At 49.0% G+C, this 23,388-nt stretch overlaps 2 protein-coding genes across 4 annotated transcripts in view; one reads left to right on the plus strand and one right to left on the minus strand.

The window, feature by feature from the left end:
• The window catches only part of SERPINI1 (serpin family I member 1), a 59,157-nt gene extending 56,127 nt beyond the window's left edge, over window positions 1-3,030 (minus strand). The window contains exon 1 of one of the 3 annotated variants that reach the window (XM_069727385.1): window positions 2,790-3,030. Coding sequence is in view for 1 of the 3 variants with exons in the window: in XM_069727382.1 (XP_069583483.1) it covers window positions 2,706-2,728 (23 nt within the window). In the remaining 2 variants the exon portion in view is untranslated. Of the gene's footprint in view, window positions 1-2,705 lie in introns of all 3 variants that reach the window. The other 2 variants (XM_069727384.1, XM_069727382.1) reach the window with 2 other exon arrangements.
• The window catches only part of PDCD10 (programmed cell death 10), a 59,016-nt gene continuing 38,646 nt past the window's right edge, over window positions 3,019-23,388 (plus strand). The window contains exon 1 of the mRNA XM_069727386.1: window positions 3,019-3,313. The gene's annotated coding sequence lies outside the window, so the exon portion shown is untranslated. The remainder of the gene's footprint in view (window positions 3,314-23,388) is intronic.

Consider the following 23,388-nt stretch of genomic DNA (forward strand, 5'->3'; position numbering starts at 1 on the left):
TACAATAAGAGATAAAGTAGGTGACGGTCTGTAATGACTGTGCATGGATCCTATGTAACAACTGCCTCCAGCAGCCCCTGCAGCCTCAGCGAGGGCCTCCGCCATAGCGGGCTATTATCATGGACACCAGTGATCCGCCACGTGTGGTGCCAAGCCTTAGTGAGCTCAGCAAGTCCTGCCGACTGGCGCAAGTAGCTGGTGGCCCACAGGTTTCGGAATGTGGGCCATAGAAAGCGCTGCCTAACATAATCCCGTGCCCGCAGGCGGGTATCACCGAGGGCACCAAGTCAGCAACTGATCTTTATTCCTACTTCATCTACTGAGGTTCACAATACTGCCAGTCAATAAAACAGCCCATTTGCACAGGGCTAAGCGCCGGGTATGTAGGCAACACGGCCGACTTTCAAGAAAAACAAGTTCTCACTTATCGGAATGAGGCAACGTAGGTACAGTCAGCGACCTACACCGGGGCCAAAGAGTCACTGTGCTGCCCTAACCGCATATCCAGAGGCCCGGGAAACGGAGAGGTGGCACATCAGCGCCCCAACACCAGGGCTACCAACGGGACTTTCTTTTTTCTGGACAGGTTATTGAAAAAAAAAAAAAAACTCTGCTGAAGACATCAGCTGCCATAACTGTGCACAGTAAAATATTCTGTACGCGCGTCTTCAACTTAAAAGCACAGATTCCTTACATTTATTTTTCCTTTGACAAGGAAAAAAAAAAGTCTATTATTACGGAATTTCGGGACAGTTGTCACCGCTGCCTGACGCCCGTCATGTCGCCCCCTGCGTCACTCATATGCACCGGAGGCTTTCACTGTCAGTCAGCCGCGACACCTACAGCGGAGGCGACCACAGCACCGCCGTCCGGACGCCCATCTGCCCCCTCACGTATACGGCACACCCGGAGGAGTGGGCACTGCACCTTATTATTACCCCACAGCACCGCCATCCGGGCGTCCATCTGCCCACTCACGTACACGGCACACCCGGAGGAGTGGGCACTGCACCTTATAATTACCCCACAGCACCGCCATCCGGGCGTCCATCTGCCCCCTCACGTACACGGCACACCCGGAGGAGTGGGCACTGCACCTTATAATTACCCCACAGCACCGCCGTCCGGACGCCCATCTGCCCCCTCACGTACACGGCACACCCGGAGGAGTGGGCACTGCACCTTATAATTACCCCACAGCACCGCCGTCCGGACGCCCATCTGCCCCCTCACGTACACGGCACACCCGGAGGAGTGGGCACTGCACCTTATAATTACCCCACAGCACTGCCGTCCGGGCGCCCATCTGCCCCCTCACGTACACGGCACACCCGGAGGAGTGGGCACTGCACCTTATAATTACCCCACAGCACTGCCGTCCGGGCGCCCATCTGCCCCCTCACGTACACGGCACACCCGGAGGAGTGGGCACTGCACCTTATTATTACCCCACAGCACCGCCATCCGGGCGCCCAACCACCCACTCACGTACACGGCACACCCGGGGGAGTGGGCACTACACCTTATTACCACCCCACAGCACCGCCATCTGGGCGCCCAACCACCCACTCACGTACACGGCACACCCGGAGGAGTGGGCACTGTACCTTATAATTATCCCAAAGCACCGCCGTCCGGGCGCCCATCTGCCCACTCACGTGCACGGCGCACCCGGGGGAGTGGGCACTACACCTTATTATTACCCCACAGCACTGCCATCCGGGCGCCCAACCACCCACTCACGTACACAGCACACCCGGAGGAGTGGGCACTGCACCTTATAATTACCCCACAGCACCGCCCATCTGCCCTTTCACGTACACGGCGCACCCTGAGAAGTGGGCACTGCACCTTATAACTACCCCACAGCACTGCCGTCTGGCTGCCCATTTGCCCACTCACGTACACGGCGCACCCGGAGGAGTGGGCACTGCACCTTATAACTACCCCACAGCACCGCCGTCTGGCTGCCCATTTGCCCACTCACGTACACGGCGCACCCGGAGGAGTGGGCACTGCACCTTATAACTACCCCACAGCACTGCCATCCGGGCGCCAACTGCCCACTCACATACACGGCGCACCCGGAGGAGTGGGCACTGCACCTTATAACTACCCCACAGCACTGCCATCCGGGCGCCAACTGCCCACTCACATACACGGCGCACCCGGAGGAGTGGGCACTGCACCTTATAACTACCCCACAGCACTGCCGTCCGGGCGCCAACTGCCCACTCACGTACACGGCACACCCGGAGGAGTGGGCACTGCACCTTATAACTACCCCATAACACTGCCTGGAAATAACAGGGAAGTCTGGCAGAAAATACACCTGAGGTATGAAGAGAAGCCATAAGGAAATACGGCAGAAACAGGAACATATCCAGGATAACACATTATTATATAATAATAATCGTGTAATAATGAGAACAGAACAGTAATAACTAATAATACACAGGAGATGACACATAGTGATGATAATAAATATTAATATACAGAATATTACGTGATATAAATGGTAACAATATGCAGATGACAGATCAGTGTGACACCTGGGCACAGCCCACACCTCCAGCGCTCTGCCCATCACCATCCTCTGCCATCATATCACGTGTGCACGATCGTTGCCCGCTGCTGTGCCCACCCCGACCACACCTGCACTGATGCCCTCACAGCGGCACTGGCATCACCTGCCTCAGTGATACCTGCGCCCATCTGTGATCACCATGGAGACGCGCTGGGATGAGGTGTGCCCAGCAGCGGCCGGTCCTGGCAGCAGCATCCCTCACCTCGTGCAGCGGTGCCGTCTCCGCTCCGTGCTGCTGCTGCTCCGCCGTCTCCTCCTCCAGCTGACTGCACTGCTCTATGTTCCACCACAGCTTTCCCCATAGCACCCGCATGTTGTCACCTGACAGCCAATCACGTAGCGACCGCCCCCTTCCGCGCTGCTCATTGGCCTAGCACCACCATTCTGTCTCCTACACTTCCGCTCGCTATTTGACAAGCGCCGTGTTTGTTATGAAAGGCCTTGGTTCCGCAAAGCACGACGGGAAATGTAGTTCGCACCTTGCTTCGTAATCGTTGGAGAAAACCTACAGAAAACTACAATTCCCAGTAGACCCAAACGGTTGCCTATATACGTGGTAGCCACGCCTTCTCGAAAGGTAAACTAGTCGGACTGATTCCGGGCAACGCCTTATTTCTTCTTCAGGACGGCGGACACTTCCTAGAGAGGACTTCCGGTGACAGGGACTCCAGAGCAGTGGTGGGAGCACGAAGGCGGGGGCCGTGTCATCCGCTCGCCGGGTCACAGGTAGCCTGGATGTGTGAGCTGTGGCGGCGGCGTGGGCCGGATACCGGTGCTCCTGTGCCGGGCAGTGTGCTGAGTAATGCCGGGCCTGGAGGAGTCAGGGGGACCGGTGCCGTGCTCTGCCCTCAGCTCCCTACCGGTACCGGCCACTACCCGGGGCAGTGTGATCAGCAGGGACCGCCCTGACCATTAGTGATCGGGCTGTGCTGCTGCCTGCAGCCATGGCTGCCCTGCTTCCTGCTGAATCACCCCGAGCAGAAGTGGCAAAGGTTACTGATTCACCTGCTGCGGCCATAACCAGGCCGGGCCCTCAGTGCACAGTGTGAGGGGTGTATGGGGGGGGCGTGAGCCCTGCGTGAGGGGTGTATGGGGGGGCGTGAGCCCTGCCTGAGGGGGCGTATGGGGGGAGCGTGAGCCCTGCGTGAGGGGTGTATGGGGGGGGCGTGAGCCCTGCGTGAGGGGTGTATGGGGGGGGCGTGAGCCCTGCGTGAGGGGTATATGGGGGGAGCGTGAGCCCTGCGTGAGGGGTGTATGGGGGGGGCGTGAGCCCTGCGTGAGGGGTGTATGGGGGGGACGTGGGGCCTGCATGAGCGGTGTATGTGGAGGTGTGAGCCCTGCGTGAGGGGTATATGGGGGGGACGTGAGCCCTGCATGAGCGGTGTATGTGGAGGTGTGAGCCCTGCGTGAGGGGTATATGGGGGGGGCGTGAGCTCTGCGTGAGGGGTGTATGGGGGGGGGGGGCATGAGCCCTGCGTGGGGGGGGGGGTATGGGGGGAGCGTGAGCCCTGCGTGAGGGGGCGTATGGGGGGGACGTGGGCCCTGCGTGAGCGGTGTATGTGGAGGTGTGAGCCCTGCGTGAGGGGTATATGGGGGGGCGTGAGCTCTGCGTGAGGGGTATATGGGGGGGGCGTGAGCTCTGCGTTAGGGGTGTATGGGGGGGCGTGGGCCCTGCGTGAGGGGTATATGGGGGGGCGTGAGCTCTGCGTGAGGGGTATATGGGGGGGCGTGAGCTCTGCGTGAGGGGTATATGGGGGGGCGTGAGCTCTGCGTGAGGGGTATATGGGGGGGCGTGAGCTCTGCGTTAGGGGTGTATGGGGGGGGCGTGAGCCCTGCGTGAGGGGTGTATGGGGGGGACGTGGGGCCTGCATGAGCGGTGTGAGCCCTGCGTGAGGGGTATATGGGGGGGGACGTGAGCCCTGCATGAGCGGTGTATGTGGAGGTGTGAGCCCTGCGTGAGGGGTATATGGGGGGGGCGTGAGCTCTGCGTGAGGGGTGTATGGGGGGGGGCATGAGCCCTGCGTGGGGGGGGGCATGAGCCCTGCGTGGGGGGGGGTATGGGGGGAGCGTGAGCCCTGCGTGAGGGGGCGTATGGGGGGGACGTGGGCCCTGCGTGAGCCCTGCGTGAGCGGTGTATGTGGAGGTGTGAGCCCTGCGTGAGCGGTGTATGTGGAGGTGTGAGCCCTGCGTGAGGGGTATATGGGGGGGGGCGTGAGCCCTGCGTGAGGGGTATATGGGGGGGGCGTGAGCTCTGCGTGAGGGGTATATGGGGGGGCGTGAGCCCTGCGTGGGTGGGTATGGGGGGAGCGTGAGCCCTGCGTGAGGGGGCGTATGGGGGGAGCGTGAGCCCTGCGTGAGGGGGCGTATGGGGGGAGCGTGAGCCCTGCGTGAGGGGTGTATGTGGGGGAGGTGGGCCCTGCGTGAGCGGTGTATGTGGAGGTGTGAGCCCTGCGTGAGGGGTATATGGGGGGGGCGTGAGCCCTGCGTGAGGGGGCGTATGGGGGGAGCGTGAACCCTGCGTGAGGGGGCGTATGGGGGGAGCGTGAACCCTGCGTGAGGGGGCGTATGGGGGGAGCGTGAGCCCTGCGTGAGGGGGCGTATGGGGGGAGCGTGAGCCCTGCGTGAGGGGGCGTATGGGGGGGAGGTGGGCCCTGCGTGAGCGGTGTATGTGGAGGTGTGAGCCCTGCGTGAGGGGTATATGGGGGGGCGTGAGGGGGCGTATGGGGGGAGCGTGAACCCTGCGTGAGGGGGCGTATGGGGGGAGCGTGAGCCCTGCGTGAGGGGGCGTATGGGGGGAGCGTGAGCCCTGCGTGAGGGGGCGTATGGGGGGAGCGTGAGCCCTGCGTGAGGGGTGTATGGGGGGACGTGGGCCCTGCGTGAGCGGTGGAGGTGTGAGCCCTGCGTGAGGGGGCGTATGGGGGGAGCGTGAACCCTGCGTGAGGGGGCGTATGGGGGGAGCGTGAGCCCTGCGTGAGGGCGTATGGGGGGAGCGTGAGGGGGCGTATGGGGGGAGCGTGAGCCCTGCGTGAGGGGGCGTATGGGGGGAGCGTGAGCCCTGCGTGAGGGGGCGTATGGGGGGAGCGTGAGCCCTGCGTGAGGGGGCGTATGGGGGGAGTGTGAGCCCTGCGTGAGGAGTACATGGGGGGGGGGCACGGGTCCTGTTGGGGGGGTATATGGGGGGCCCTGCGTGAGGGGTAAATGGGGGGGCTGAGCCCTGAGTAAGGGGGTATAAGGGTGGTGTCTATGCTGCTGCTCCCTTGCCAGAGGGTGAGTGTTAGAATTCAGCCCTTTTCTGTGACACCTGCCATCAGTGTACAGCCTGAACTCTCCTCACACACTGGGTGGTTCTGTCAGAAATCCCGTTTAGCCGCCATTCATCTTGCGTGTTATTAGCTGTGATGGCGGCCAGTGTGGGGCCATGGAAGCAGCAGTGCTTGTGTCTTGCTCACACCAGGGAGTCTGGATACATGTGATTAAGTCAGTTTTTAAATTAAATCCAGAAATTGAGTGATCCTCACTGGTCCCTGCCGCCCTGTCCCAACACTTCCTAGCCCCTCACCATGTGGCGGTATGACTGCTCAGCCAATCAATTATGTAGTGGGATTTTCGGTGGTCGGATTAACCCTTTAAACTAGAAGTTTGTCTGATAGAGAAGAGACATTTTTGGAGCAAGCAAATACATATATGATGTTAACCCCTTTACCCCCAAGGGTGGTTTGCACGTTAATGACCGGGCCAATTTTTACAATTCTGACCACTGTCCCTTTATGAGGTTATAACTCTGGAACGCTTCAATGGATCCTGGTGATTCTGACATTGTTTTCTCGTGACATATTGTACTTCATGACAATGGTAAAAATTATTTGATAGTACCTGCGTTTATTTGTGAAAAAAACGGAAATTTGGCGAAAATTATGAAAATTTCGCAATTTTCCAACTTTGAATTTTTATGCAATTAAATCACAGAGATATGTCACACAAAATACTTAATAAGTAACATTTCCCACATGTCTACTTTACATCAGCACAATTTTGGAACCAAAATTTTTTTGTTAGGGAGTTATAAGGGTTAAAAGTTGACCAGCAATTTCTCATTTCTACAACACCGTTTTATTTTAGGGACCACATCTCATTTGAAGTCATTTTGAGGGGTCTATATGATAGAAAATACCCAAGTGTGACACCATTCTAAAAACTACACCCCTCAAGGTGCTCAAAACCATATTCAAGAAGTTTATTAACCCTTCTGGTGCTTCACAGGAATTTTTTGAATGTTTAAATAAAAATGAACATTTAACTTTTTTTCACAAAAAATTTACTTCAGCTCCAATTTGTTTTATTTTACCAAGGGTAACAGGAGAAAATGGACCCCAAACATTGTTGTACAATTTGTCCTGAGTATGCCAATACCCCACATGTGGGGGTAAACCACTGTTTGGGCGCATGGCAGAGCTCGGAAGCGAAGGAGTGCCATTTGACTTTTCAATGCAAAATTGACTGGAATTGAGATGGGACGCCATGTTTCGTTTGGAGAGCCCCTGATGTGGCTAAACATTGAAACCCCCCACAAGTGACACCATTTTGGAAAGTAGACCCCCTAAGGAACTTATCTAGAGGTGTGGTGAGCACTTTGACCCACCAAGTGCTTCACAGAAGTTTATAATGTAGAACCGTAAAAATAAAAAATCATATTTTTTCACAAAAATTATCTTTTTGCCCCCAATTTTTTATTTTCCCAAGGGTAAGAGAAGAAATTGGACCCCAAAAGTTGTTGTACAATTTGTCCTGAGTACGCTGATAGCCCATATGTGGGGGTAAACCACTGTTTGGGCGGATGGGAGAGCTCGGAAGGGAAGGAGCGCCGTTTGACTTTTTAATGCAAAATTGACAGGAATTGAGATGGGACTTCATGTTGCGTTTAAAGAGCCACTGATGTGCCTAAACATTGAAACCCCCCACAAGTGACACCATTTTGGAAAGTAGACCCCCTAAGGAACTTATCTAGAGGTGTGGTGAGCACTTTGACCCACCAAGTGCTTCACAGAAGTTTATAATGCAGAGCCGTAAAAATAAAACAAAATTTTTTTTCCCACAAAAATTATTTTTTTAGCCCCCAGTTTTGTATTTTCCTGAGGGTAACAGGAGAAATTGGACCCCAAAATTTGTTGCCCAATTTGTCCTGAGTGCGCTGATACCCCATATGTGGGGGGGAACCACTGTTTGGGCGCATGGGAGGGCTCGGAAGGGACGGAGCTCCATTTGGAATGAGGACTTAGATGGAATGGTCTGCAGGTGTCACATTGCATTTGCAGAGCCCCTAATGTACCTAAACAGTAGAAACCTCCCACAAGTGACACCATTTTGGAAACTAGACCCCCTAAGGAACTCATCTAGATGTGTTGTGATAGCTTTGAACCCCCAAGTGTTTCACTACAGTTTATAACACAGAGCCGTGAAAATAAAAAATCTTTTTTTTTCCCACAAAAAATATGTTTTAGCCCCGAGTTTTGTATTTTCCCAAGGGTAGCAGGAGAAATTGGACCCCAAAAGTTGTTGTCCTATTTGTCCTGAGTACGCTGATACCCCATATGTTGGGGTAAACCCCTGTTTGGGCACACGGGAGAGCTCGGAAGGGAAGAAGCACTGTTTTACTTTTTCAACGCAGAATTGGCTGGAATTGAGATCGGACGCCATGTCGCGTTTGGAGAGCCCCTGATGTGCCTAAACAGTGGAAACCCCCCAATTATAACTGAAACCCTAATCCAAACACATCCCTAACCCTAATCCCAACAGTAACCCTAACCACACCTCTAACCCTGACACACCCCTAACCCTAATCCCAACCCTATTCCCAACCGTAAATGTAATCTAAACCCTAACTGTAACTTTAGCCCCAACCCAAACTGTAGCCCTAGCCCTAACCCTAGCCCTAACCCTAACCCTAGCCCTAATGGGAAAATGGAAATAAATACATTTTTTTAATTTTTCCCTAACTAAGGGGGTGATGAAGGGGGGTTTGATTTACTTTTATAGCGGGTTTTTTAGCGGATTTTTATGATTGGCAGCCGTCACACACTGAAAGACACTTTTTATTGCAAAAAATATTTTTTGCGTTACCACATTTTGAGAGCTATAATTTTTCTATATTTTGGTCCACAGAGTCATGTGAGGTCTTGTTTTTTGCGGGACGAGTTGACGTTTTTATTGGTAACATTTTCGGGCACGTGACATTTTTTGATCGCTTTTTATTCCGATTTTTGTGAGGCAGAATGACCAAAAACCAGCTATTCATGAATTTCTTTTGGGGGAGGCGTTTATACCGTTCCGCGTTTGGTAAAATTGATGAAGCAGTTTTATTCTTCGGGTCAGTACGATTACAGCGACACCTCATTTATATCATTTTTTTATTTTTTGGCGCTTTTATACGATAAAAACTATTTTATAGAAAAAATAATTATTTTTGCATCGCTTTATTCTCAGGACTATAACTTTTTTATTTTTTTGCTGATGATGCTGTATGGCGGCTCGTTTTTTGCGGGACAAGATGACGTTTTCAGCGGTACCATGGTTAGTTATATCTGTCTTTTTGATCGCGTGTTATTCCACTTTTTGTTCGGCGGTATGATAATAAAGCGTTGTTTTTTGCCTCGTTTTTTTTTTTTTCTTACGGTGTTTACTGAAGGGGTTAACTAGTGGGCCAGTTTTATAGGTCGGGCCGTTACGGACGCGGCGATACTAAATATGTGTACTTTTATTGTTTTTTTTTTTTTTTTATTTAGATAACGAAATGTATTTATGGGAATAATATTTTTATTTTTTTTTTCATTATTTTGGAATATTTTTTTTTATTTTTTTTTACACATTTGAAATTTTTTTTTTTTACTTTGTCCCAGGGGGGACATCACAGATCAGTGATCTGACAGTTTGCACAGCACTCTGTCAGATCACTGATCTGACATGCAGCGCTGCAGCCTTCACAGTGCCTGCTCTGAGCAGGCTCTGTGAAGCCACCTCCCTCCCTGCAGGACCCGGATCCGCGGCCATCTTGGATCCGGGGCTGGAGGGAGCAGGGAGGGAGGTGAGACCCTCGCAGCAACGCGATCACATCGCGTTGCTGCGGGGGGCTCAGGGAAGCCCGCAGGGAGCCCCCTCCCTGCGCGGTGCTTCCCTGTACCGCCGGCACATCGCGATCATCTTTGATCGCGGTGTGCCGGGGGCGGTCCGTGACCGCTCCTGGCACATAGTGCCGGATGTCAGCTGCGATAAACAGCTGACACCCGGCCGCGATCGGCGGCGCTCCCCCCGTGAGCGCTGCCGATCGCATATGACGTACTATTGCGTCCTTGGGAAGTAAAGCCCACCCCACATGGACGCAATAGTACGTCTAATGGCAGAAAGGGGGTATTCTTCGCTTGGTCAGTGACTGATCGTCAGATCATTATGTCTTGTGACTTTATTGTATACGGACAATCCAGTCATCCACGTTCTTCATTCTGGATTTATATGTTTGACAGTGCTAAACACTTGACCGCTAAAGGGGTGAATGAGAGAGACGTTTTATAACAGGTCAAAAATTGCAAAGTAATGTAAAAACAAGCTACGTATTAGCATACTTTCTTCTGGAGAGCGGAGGGTTTTTATTTTCCCTCGTGCTTGACGTGTTTACTGGACTCCTGTGCAGTCTATCTGCAGTGGACATTCTTGGACAAGGAGATCAGCGCTTGCAAACTGTTTCCAATGTAGCTTGTAAGCGCTGCTCTGAAGCTTTGTGAATCTGGCCAGCTTCCGTGTTCCTGTGCTCAGTCAAGGATGCCAAGGCAAAGCTGAAAGAAAGGGCTAAAGGTTGATACCAGGGAAGTGATGATGCCGCTGGTCCAAACTGTCAAGCAGGAGCACACCAGTCTGCAGGAAACTGGGAGGGGAGCCATGCTCTCTGAATGAAACATTAGTTCGACTTCTTTATTCCCCTGCAATAGTCTCACCAGGGAAAAGCTCCCTCTAGTGAAATAGTAGCAATTCAGGTCAGTGGTCATCCTTGTTATACACAATCCCCGCGGACACCCCCCACTCTGTGAGTCGGAATATTGTCATTTCAGAGTACTTTACTACAGCAATGCATGAAAAACCGCAGGACTGATAAGGATGTCCAGAGAGTAGAGGATGTAGTCAGCGCTCCTTTATTGGTAGGCTGTTCAGGCTACTGATTTGGATGCTCATTACGCCAAGCACGGTACTAGTGTCCATGACTGGTGAAAAATGGATAGCGTGGCTCCCAGTTATGGTGGGTTGGGACCTAGTTATTATAATGGAAATACGTCCAGTAAGACACCATGAAGAAACAACGTTTCTGCATTAAAATTGATCTACTGATCAAGCGGTAGGTAAATAATGAAACGGAGGAATAAGGGCGGAAGTGGGCATGGGTCCAATGGGAGAGTCATGGCCTGGACTAGCATGATGTAATGGAAGGGTGAGGATGGCTGACAGCTACCAAGCATGGAGGAGGAAATTGGGGAGGGCAAAGGGGCCAGGGAAAGATGGGTGAGGAACAAAAAGGAATAGACAGAAATGAGGGGAGAAAGGGGTTGGGGTCTGTAGCTGTGTGAGGGGTGGGCTGAGGAATAGAAGGGTTGATGGGAACAATTGAGAAAATGAATCTAAAAGAAAACCGACAAATAAGAGAATTAAAGACAAGTGTGTAAAAGAATATTAAAAACCTGGATGAACACTGTGGGGGAGGGGGATTATAGTCTGCATATTTTTAAGACTACTGACGCTGACACCGCTGGAGCGCCCTTATGTCTGCACACCCTAACGCACGGTAGCTGTCGTGTGTCAGTCATACATTGTGATACGTCCCAGTGCTGGTTTTTTCCTGAGGTGGAGCACTGATCCATAGTCTGAGCTATATACACATCGCTGGTATAAATCGGGTCCTATTCTCATCCGACGGATTCCATTTAAAGTCTGGAGATGCTTGGGACCCAGGTGAAACTAGGAAGATATACTTTGTACCTCACAGATCAATCTGCTTTCCATCTATGGTAACAAATACATTGTACTGTTTTAATTCATTGACTCTTAAAGGGAACCTGTCACCCCCAAAATTGAGGGTGTGCTAAGCCCACCGGCATCAGGGGCTTATCTACAGCATTCTGGAATGCTGTAGGTAAGCCCCCGATGTATCCTGAAAGATGAGAAAAAGAGGTTAATTATACTCACCCAGGGGCGGTCCTGCCGCCGTCCGGTCATATGGGCGTCACGGTCTGGTCCGGGGCCTCCCATAATAATAATCTTTATTTTTATATAGTGCTAACATATTCCGCAGCGCTTTACAGTTTGCACACATTATCATCTTCATCAGATGATGTCCTCTTGTCTTCATGCTACGGCTCCGACGCAGGCATGCTTTGCCTGACCTGTTGAGGGCAGAGCAAAGTACTGCAGTGCGCAGGCACCGGGAAAGGTCAGAGAGGCCCGTCGCCTGCGCACTGCAGTACTTTGCTCTGCCCTCAACAGGGCAAATCAGTACTTCGGGGCCGCAGCGTGAAGACAAGAAGAGGACGTCGTCATCCTATGAAGATGGGAGGCCCCGGACCTGACCGCAGCGGGGCCGTCTCTGGGAGAGTATAATCTAACCTCTTTTTCTCATCTTTCAGGACACATCGGGGGCTTATCTACAGCATTACAGAATACTGTAGAGAAGCCCCTGATGCTGGTGGGCTTAGCTCACCTTCGATTTCAGGGGTGACCGGTTCCTTTTAACTGAACAGTTCACCTGCTCTAGACTGAAGTCACACTAGCGATTTTAAAAGCTGTCTGATTTTGTTGCTGCATAGTTGGACGAGTGGAAGGCTGGGTTCACATTGCGTTAATGGCAATGCGCTGACGGCATCCGTTACATAGCGGCACTAATGCTATGTAACGGATGCGTTAGCGCACCCATTAACTTCCGTTATGTAGCGCTTCGCTAACGCAAGTCATAATCGGCATGCTTTAGCGATGTGCCGTCATTCTGTGATGGACCCTCGGACGCAGTCTGCAGCGTTTTCTGGTCCGTCACCGCTAGCACAGATAGAGCATCTGTGCTAGCGCGATAGCATAAACGCGATTTTTTTCGGCACTTGCGTTAACGTATGTGTTGAACGGACTGCACGAACGCAATGTGAACCTAGCCTAAGGCAACTGTCATGTGTTTTTCATATGAGTACAATCCGATTTTTCACACCTAGCATCCGATTTTCATCCTAATGCAGTGCGATTGCTATCAGACTGCAATGTGTCTTTTTCAACATGAGCTTTTACACAGCAATTCTGTCATTTACACATGGTTTTCAAAGGAAAATTTTCTTCAAAACACATGACTATAGATAGAAGATAAGCCGTTAGTTAAGCAGCCACGTACTGTAAAATCACTGCCGGAGCAGACAGGATAGAAGAGATGGATTACATACAGTAAATACATATAGAATAGGTAGATATTTCCCCACTGTGTATGTATTTGAACCCTTGCTAATTTAGTAAGTTTGCCCCCTGACAGACATGAACAGTCTATAATTTTAAGGGTAGGTTAATTTTAACATTGAATATCAAAAATAAAATCCAGAAAATCACATTGAATAAATTATATACATTTATTTGCATTTTGAAGTGATAAATAAGTATTTAATCCCTTACCATTAAGAGTTCTGTTTCTTCCAGACCAGTTAGACGCTCCTAATCAACTCATTACCTGCATTAAAGGGAACCTGTCACCCCGTTTTTTCAGATTGAGATATAAATACTGTTAAATAGGGCCTGCGCTGTGCGTTACTATAGTGTATGTAGTGTACCCTGATTCCCACCTATGCTGAGAAATACATTACCAAAGTCGCCGTTTTCACCTGTCAATCAGGCTGGTCAGGTCAGGTGGGTGTGGTGACATCGCTCTTTTCTTCCCCAGCTTTCCGTTGGTGGCGTAGTGGTGTGTGCATGTCGCAGTGACGAATCGCACGTGAAGAAGCAGCGCGCGATCTGCGCTAATACCCCCTGTCATCGGTGGGGGCGGCCATCTTCCTGGGGCCGCGCGTGCGCAGATGGAGTGCTCTGCTGCACGGGGCTTCAGGAAAATGGCCGCGGGATGCCGCGCGTGCGCAGAAGAGATCGCGGCGGCCATTTTCCCAAAGCCGAGATGCAAACTTTGGGAAAATTGGATTGAAGTTCATTCTCTGTGCTCTGTAGTACACGCCTGCACAAGGTGCAATCTTGCCTTGCTCAGGCGTGTACTATGGAGGACAGAGAATGAACTTCAATCCAATATTGCAGCCAGCATGCAGCCAGCGGGTAAGGAAAGGGTGAATCAAAAACCCCCAAACCCCGCCTCCATGGCTGAAGATTGTTCCCTCCAAATTCAGGTGACAGTGTCCCTTTAAAGACAGCTGTCTTACATAGTCACCTTTATAAAAGACTCATGTGTACAGACTCAATTAATCAGACTCTAACCTCTACAACATGGGCAAGACCAAAGAGCTTTAAAAGGATGTCAGGGACAAGATCATAGACCTGCACAAAGCTGGAATGGACTACAGAACCATAAGTAAGACGCTGGGTGAGAGACAACTGTTGGTGCAATATTAAGAAAATGGAAGAAATACAAAATGACTGTCAGTCGACATCAATTTGGGGGCACCATGCAAAATCTCAACTCATGGAGTATCCTAGATCATGATGAAGGTGAGAGATCAGCCTGAAACTACACTGGGAGAACTTGTTAATGATCTCAAGGCAGCTGGGACCACAGTCACAAAAAAAACCCATTGGTAACACATTAAGCCGTAAAGGTTTAAAATCCTGCAGTGCCCGCAAGTTCCCCCTGCTCAAGAAGGCACATATGCAGGCCCATCTGAAGTTTGCCAATGAACACCTGGATGATTCTGTGAGGTGATTGTGAGAAGGTGCTGTTGTCAAATGAGACAAAAATGGAGCTCTTTGGCATTAACTCAACTCGCCATGTTCGGTGGAAGAGAAATGATGCCTATGACCCAGAGAACACCATCCCCACTGTCAAGCATGGAGGTGGAAACATTATGTTTTGGGGTATTTCTCTGCTAAGGGCACAGGACTACTTCACCACATCAATGGGAGAATTATTTTTATTTATTATAGCGCCATTAATTCCATGGCACTTTACATGTGAGGACGTGTGTACATAAAAACAAGTACAGTAATCTTAAACAATACAAGTCGCGACTGGTACAGGAGGAGAGAGGACCCTGCCCTTGAGGGTTCACAATCTGTTTTGAGGGTGTTTTTCTGCTAAAGGCACAGGACTAATTCACCGCATCAATGTGAGAATTGATGGAACCATGTACCGTAAAATCCTGAGTGACAACCTCCTTCCCTCAGCCAGGACCTATTTTTAATGTCCTGGCAGTGTCTCCCAGCAAGACAATGACCCAAAACATACAGCGGCAAAAAAGGAGTGGCTCAAAATCAGCAAATTAAGGTCATGGAAGGGCCTAGCCAGTCTCCTGACCTTAATCCCATAGAAAACGTATGGAGGGAGATGAAGCTCCAAGTTGCCAAGCGACCGCCTCAAAATCTTAAAGGGAAGGTACCGCGTTTGTAGGTCTTTAATAATTCAATGTAATGTAGTATAACCTGTCGTTATAACCAGGTTTTGAATGCATTTGAAACATTTCGGGTGTTATAGGAGTTTAAAGAAGGCGCTGGAGGCTGACATTTTCACAGCAGCAGCATGACACTATCAGTGTCATAATACCGCCCCCCATGGTCATAGGGTCGAACATTGCAGCCCCATTAGCACTGAACTGGGCACGCCTCTGTGGGCTGCACAATTCACAGTAGTGGGATTGTTCTGCTGTCATATTCATGGAGCCCTCGAATCTGCTAACTTAGGGTACCGTCACACAGTGCCATTTTGATCGCTACGACGGTATGATTCGTGACGTTCCAGCGATATCCATACGATATCGCTGTGTCTGACACGCAGCAGCGATCAGGGATCCTGCTGAGAATCGTACGTCGTAGCAGATCGTTTGGAACTTTCTTTCGTCGCTGGATCTCCCGCTGTCATCGCTAGATCGGTGTGTGTGACACCGATCTAGCGATGCGTTCGCTTGTAACCAGGGTAAACATCGGGTTACTAAGCGCAGGGCCACGCTTAGTAACCCGATGTTTACCCTGGTTACCAGCGTAAAAAAAAACAAACAGCACATACTTACATTCCGGTGTCCCGTCAGGTCCCTTGCCGTCTGCTTCCCGCACTCACTGACTGCCGGCCGTAAAGTGAAAGCAGAGCACAGGGGTGACGTCACCACTGTGCTGTGCTTTCACTTTACGGCCGGCAGTCAGTGAGTGCGGGAAGCAGACGGCAAGGGACAGACACCGGAATGTAAGTATGTAGTGTTTGTTTTTTTTTTTCATTTACGCTGGTAACCAGGGTAAACATCGGGTTACTAAGCGCGGTCCTGCGCTTAGTAACCCGATGTTTACCCTGGTTACCCGGGGACTTTGGCATCGTTGGTCGCTGGAGAGCTGTCTGTGTGACAGCTCTCCAGCGACCACATTACGATTTACCTACGATTTACCTACGATCACGGCCAGGTCGTATCGCTGGTCGTGATCGTAGGTAAATCGTATAGTGTGACGGTACCCTAAACATAAGCAGTTCTGCTTCCAACAGAAAAGATCCTAGATTGAGGGCCGACAGTAGTAAAATGCAGGAGAATGGCAGGGGCAGAATAGCAGAGACATCAAGGAGGAACAGTGTACCATCATAGGAGCTGTCAACTTCTATGCAGGAGTTGTGCTTCATCCCTTCATAAGAAAAGGAGCTGCAGTGAATGGCCAGGCGTTGTGGAGGGAGGTGAGAGAGACTGATGGGAGAGGGGAAAACAGTAACTGCTGATGACAGATCCCAGGGCAGTCACTCACAAAATGGCGCTGCCCTGTGATGCTACTCTTCATTCTGTCCCAGGGATACTAGACCACCCAAAAGGGGAGGGAGATGATGTCAGCAGCTACTCGACATGTTTGCAAACATTTGATTAACAGATTTTAACTTTTATTTTTATTTTAAGCTTAATTTCATATTAAAAAAACTACTTATTTCTCAATGCAAAGTGTAAATTTATATAATTAATACAATGTGATTTTTCTGGATTTTATTTTTGATATTCTATCAGTGTTAAAACTACCCTACGCTTAAAATTATAGGCTGTTCATGTCTTTGTCAGTGGTCAAGCGAAAAAAATCAGCAAGGGATCAAATATTTATTTCCCCCACTGTGTATGTCTGTGTATATGTATATATGATAATATATTATCTCTGTCACTGACATCTATATCTCTACCTAGTCTATTTGTATTTACTGTATATAATCCATCTCTTCTGTCCGGTCTGCTCCTGCAGTGATTTCACTGTACACGGCACATGACTTGCCGGCTTTTCTTCTATCTATGTAATCTACTGTATATACTCGTGTATAAACCAAGTTTTTCAGCACATTTTTTTTTTTTTTTTGTGCTTTAAATGCCCCCCTCGGCTTATACACGAGTCATTGTTCAGAAGGCGGCGGAGCCAGTGACAGCAGGAGCCGGCGGCTGTAACTGTGCAGCTGCTAAAGAGAAATTGAAATGATTAATCATTTCTTATAGCGCACAGTGACAGCTGCCGTCTTCCAGAAGACATCATACTTGCCCTCGCAGCATCTCGTCCGGCTTCCAGCAGCTCTTCCTGTGCTGAGCGACCACGTGGCCCCGCTCATTAAGGTAATTAATATGCACGCGTCTCCACTCTCATAGGCATGGAGGTAATATTCATTGCCTTAATGAGTGGCACCACGTGATCGCTCAGCACAGGAAGAGCTGCTGGAAGCCGGACGAGATGCTGCGATGGTGTGGAGGAGGAGGGTGAGTAGGATTGGGGTGGTTGTCGTTTTTTTTTTTTTTTTTTTTTTTTCCAAATAGGAAGCCACGCATAAGGGGAGGGGGGGGGGGGAGGAGAGGCACGCATACCGGGGGGGAGGAGGAGGAGGAGAGGCAAGCATATCGGGGGGGTGGGAGGAGGGTTGGCACGCACACCGGGGCGGGGGGGGGGGGGAGCCATGCAGGATAGGGATGAGGGAACAATACATACCTGGCTCATACTTGAGTCGATAAGCTTACCCAGTTTTCCATGGCAAAATTAGGTTCCCGGCTTACACTCAGGTCGGCTTATCTTTGAGAATATACGGTATGTCTCTAAGGCTACTTTCACACTTGCGTTTTTTGCAATCCGTCGTTTTGGGCAAAAAACGGATCCTGCAATTGTGCTCGTAGGATGCTTTTTTTTTGCCCGTAGACTTGTATTAGCGATGGATGGCCACACGTCGCGTCCATCGTGCGACAGATCCGTCGTGTTTTGTCGGACCTTCGTCACAAAAAAAGTTCAATGTAGCTTTTTTTTTTTTGTCCGTCGCATCCGCCATTTTTTACCGCGCATGCGCGGCCGAAACCTCGCCCCCTCCTCCCCAGACTTCATAATGTGCAGCGGATGCGTTGAAAAACTGCATCCGCTGCCCACGTCGTGCACAAATTTCACAATGTGCGTCGGTCCCGTACCGACGCAAGTGTGAAAGTAGCCTAGGCCACAAAGAAATGTGAATCGCGGCACCAGTGTATTAAAACATATAATCCTTTGTACGGAGGAGTTGAGCTGGGTTATGGAGCCTTTATCAGCATAAATGTCCAATTTGGAGGTGCTCGGCATATATACCGTATATCAACATGTAGATATGAATGATTCAGAAAAACGTACGCGGCACTCACCACGGCAGCTTTATTTCATGACTATCATCTTATATGGTAAAATGCATCAGCGGGCAGAGCAGGGAGAGATGAGCGCCACCGTTTTGCTTTATCACGCTTCAGCGGGACCTGGACCATGTGTTATTGTGCTGGTGTCGTCCTCCATTAGTATGTGACCAGTAGTTTAGAGGCCGCTCCAGTGCACCAGTGAGTCAAACCACCGCACAGGGAGTTCCTGCTGTTTTGGAAATGTTTTGCCCCAGTAGGCTAGTCGTCATGGTTTGGACCCTTTTTTTTTCCCCCTCCTAAAGCCGCTCAGATTCTTAAGCTGCCTTTACACTGCAAGAGAATTGTGAGCGAGTTTCGTAAACACTAATTTCAGGATTATCTTTCCGTGTAAACAGGCTGCAAGCCTCTCGTTCTTTGGGTGAAATGATCTTTTGAGCAGCGGAGAAACAAATACCCCATTCTCAGTGGTGCATCGTCCTTGCACTGCGGAGAATAATGGCAGTCTGTGTGCACGGAGCATCCTAGTATAGTCTGCTCAGTGCATCTTGAAACAACCTCCGACTGTGGTATTGTGCCGCCGGTGCTCCATATAAACGGACCTTTGTCCCTTCAAACATTTCATAAAGGGGTGGTCCAAAATACAAATTTTCATCCTAAATCCCTATCTATTTAAATAATTTAATTTTCCAATAGAACTTTTATTTTTAAATTCCCGATTCTTCCCTCTCTACACTAACTGCTCTGCCCCACACCCTCTCTAATTATTTTTTGATGGAATAACTGAGCATGTTGTCAGAATACCCAGCATGCAGAGATCAGTGACATCACTCGCAGGGGCGGTGTTGGTCTCTGCACACTGGGTATTCTGACAACAATGACGGTGCGCTCTGTTGCTGGCTCGTTACTACTGATCTGGGCCATTGTGCACTATAACCGACAGTGTCAGGTTGATGTCGTTAAACTGATTACAGTGATACCTTGGTTGATGAAATCCATCTTGTGGTTGTTGTTTAATCTTTATTTTCAGTATTAATGAGATTCTCGTGCCCTAGGGCGGGGCAGGTGTATGTGGTGCTCTGATTATATATTCATAATGCAGACTGCTGATAGGTCACTGACCTGCCCCCTAGTTTACATAATGTATATCTGTACATACTTAAAAAAACAAAAAAACACACAAACCTACTGCTGGCGCCAGCCATGGCACCTGTCCTGCATCAAAACCACATTTTGTGTACTAGTAATACATTTTTATTTTATTTTTTTTCAAGTTATTTAGCTAGAGGGAAGAGAAAATATATGTGAAAATGGCGCTTGCGTGGTAGCTGTTATCGGTGTCTGCTGCGGATCCGATAGCTGCTACTGTGCATGCACCAGCGGCATCTTACTGGAGAAGTGAAAAACTCCTCCTGCAAAATGGCGCCGTAGTAGCTCCGAGATGGCCGAGAGCTGCTGCTGCACAGGCGGCACCATCTTGCAGGAGGAATTTTTCACCTCTCCAGTAAGGCTACTTTCACACTAGCGTCATTTGGCCTCCGTCGCAATGTGGGGCAGCGGATGCGTTGAAAAACTGCATCCGCTGCCCCGTTGTGATTTTATTTCACAGTATGTGTCGGTACATTGGCCCGACGCACTGCAACGGGCCCGTACCGACGCTAGTGTGAAAGTAGCCTAAGATGCCGCTGGCGCATGCGCAGTAGCAGCTATCAGATCCGCAGCAGACACTACTAGCGGCTACTGCACATTGTCAAATTGATTGATTTTTTTTTTTCCCTCTAGCTGAACCTGAAAAATAAATGTATTAGGCCGGCGTCACACTTGCGAGTTTTACGGACGTAAGAGCGCAGAATCTACGTCCGTAAAACTCGCAAAAAATACGGCACAATTATTCTCTATGCCCCTGCTCCTATTTGCCGTATTTTACTGATCAGTATTATACGGCTTTCTAGGGCCGTACAAAATCGCAGCATGCTGCGTTTGTCACCGTACTGCGCAAGAAATACGCCAATGAAAGTCTATGGAAGCGTGAAAAATACGGATTACACACGGACAAGCAGTGTGACTTGCGAGAAATACGCAGCGCTGTTAGAGAGAAAAGCCGGCAATTCAGTGCGGTGTACAGTAAAATCACACTGACAGCTTACAGTAGAATAGGTAGAATAAATGTGTACACATAGAATAGGTATATATATATATGTCAGTGAGACACATATGTATATATATTAATATTTATTCCAGCGCTATACAGCTTGAAAGCCGGTAATTCAATTACCGGCTTTTTCTTTCTCCTTCCTAAAACCCGACATGATTTGAGACATGGTTTACATACAGTAAACCATGTCTTCTCTCCATTTTTTTTGCAGATTCCACACTACTAATGTCAGTAGTGTGTATCTGCAAAATTTGGCCGTTCTAGCTCTTAAAATAAAGGGTTAAATGGCGGAAAAAATTGGCGTGGGCTCCCGCGCAATTTTCTCCGCCAGAGTAGTAAAGCCAGTGACTGAGGGCAGATATTAATAGCCTGGAGAGGGTCCACGGTTATTGGCCCCCCCCCTGGCTAAAAACATCTGCCCCCAGCCACCCCAGAAAAGGCACATCTGGAAGATGCGCCTATTCTGGCACTTGGCCACTCTCTTCCCATTCCCGTGTAGCGGTGGGATATGGGGTAAAGAAGGGTTAATGCCACCTTGCTATTGTAAGGTGACATTAAGCCTAATTAATAATGGAGAGGCGTCAATTATGACACCTATCCATTATTAATCCAATTGTAGTGAAGGGTTAAATAAAACACAAACACATTATTTAAAATTATTTTAATGAAATAAAAACAATGGTTGTTGGAGTATTTTATTCAACGCCCAATCCAGTCACTGAAGACCCTCGTTCTGTGAGTAAAAAAACATAATAAACCAACAATATACTTACCCTCCGCAGATCTGTAACGTCCAACGATGTAAATCCTTCTGAAGGGGTTAAAACATTTTGCAGAAAGGAGCTGTGCTAATGCAGGCTGCTCCTCGCTGCAAAACCCCAGGGAATGAGGCTAAAAATAGATCAATGATCTATATTTAGCTTCATTTGCGGTGAGGCGCCCTCTGCTGGCTGTTCATAGATCGTGGGAAATTACCTAGAAAGCCAGGGAGCTTTCTAGGTAATTTCCCACGATCTATGAACAGCCAGCAGAGGGCGCCTCACCGCAAATGAAGCTAAATATAGCTCATTGATCTATATTTAGACTCATTCCCCGGGGTTTTGCAGCGAGGAGTAGCATTGCATTAGCAAAGCTCCTTGCTGCAAAATGTTTTAACCCCTTCAGAAGGATTTACATCGTTGGACGTTACAGATCTGCGGAGGGTAAGTATATTGTTGGTTTATTATGTTTTTTCTTTCACAGAACGAGGGTCTTCAGTGACTGGATTGGGCGTAGAATAAAATACTCCAACAACCATTGTTTTTATTTCATTAAAATAATTTTAAATAATGTGTTTGTGTTTTATTTAACCCTTTCATTCAATTGGATTAATAATGGATAGGTGTCATAATTGACGCCTCTCCATTATTAATTAGGCTTAATGTCACCTTACAATAGCAAGGTGGCATTAACCCTTCATTACCCCATATCCCACCGCTACACGGGAATGGGAAGAGAGTGGCCAAGTGCCAGAATAGGCGCATCTTCCAGATGTGCCTGTTCTGGGGTGGCTGGGGGCAGATATTTTTAGCCAGGGGGGGGCCAATAACCGTGGACCCTCTCCAGGCTATTAATATCTGCCCTCAGTCACTGGCTTTACTACTCTGGCGGAGAAAATTGCGCGGGAGCCCACGCCAATTTTTTCTGCCATTTAACCCTTTATTTTAAGAGCTAGAACGGCCAAATTTTGCAGATACACTCTACTGACATTAGTAGTGTGGAATCTGCAAAAAAAATGGAGAGAAGACATGGTTTACTGTATGTAAACCATGTCTCAAATCATGTCGGGTTTAGGAAGGAGAAAGAAAAAGCCGGTAATTGAATTACCGGCTTTCAAGCTGTATAGCGCTGGAAAAAATATTAATATATATACATATATGTGTCTAATGACATGTATGTATGTATGTATGTATGTATGTATGTATATATGTATATATATATATATATATATATATATATATATATATATATATATATATATATATATATATATATATATATATATATATATATATATATATATATATGTGTGTATATATGTGTATATATATTTTTTTTTCTTTTTGGGACACATGGATCACTTCTATAGCGGTATGTTGGTTTTGCAAGCCTGCGAGAAAACCACGCAGTACGGATGCCATACGGATTACATACGGAGGATGCCATGCGCAAAAAAACGCTGACACACCCTGCCTACGGAGGAGCTACGGACCACTATTTTCGGGACATTTCAGCGTATTACGGCCGTAATATACGGACCGTATTTTCATACGCTGAGTGTGAAGCCGGCCTTATTGACACACAAAACATGTGATTTTTGCCTGCAGAAGGGTTTTTTATTCATTATGTGAACTAGGGGCAGGTCAGTGAGGGGTCAGTGACCTGTCAGCAGGCTGCATTATGAATATATATAAAGAGGACCACATACCCCGCCTCAGGGCACGAGCATATCATTAACTACAAGCTGAAAATAAAGATTAAGAAACCACCATAAGATGGATTTGATCAACCAAGGTATCACTGTAATCAGTATAACGGGGCCGACCTGACACTGTCTGTAGGTTACTGTGCACAATCCTGCTGACAGGTTCCCTTTAAGATTTAATAGTCTGCCTTCAGAAAATGGGACATTGGTACAAGACTAAGGCCTGTACAAAAAGCCCAAACTGCTTGCAACTCAATGTAAAATGTGAATAGTCTGCAGCACTCGCACAAGTGCTGGCATGGGACTGCCACAGGCCTAGGCTTGCTGGCATGGGACTGCCACAGGCCTAGGCTTGTACTGAGGATAGCTTGCCCCAGGCTTTTGGAGC

This window comes from Ranitomeya imitator, chromosome 5, assembly GCF_032444005.1.
Source record: "Ranitomeya imitator isolate aRanImi1 chromosome 5, aRanImi1.pri, whole genome shotgun sequence".
NCBI classification, from domain to species: domain Eukaryota; kingdom Metazoa; phylum Chordata; class Amphibia; order Anura; family Dendrobatidae; genus Ranitomeya; species Ranitomeya imitator.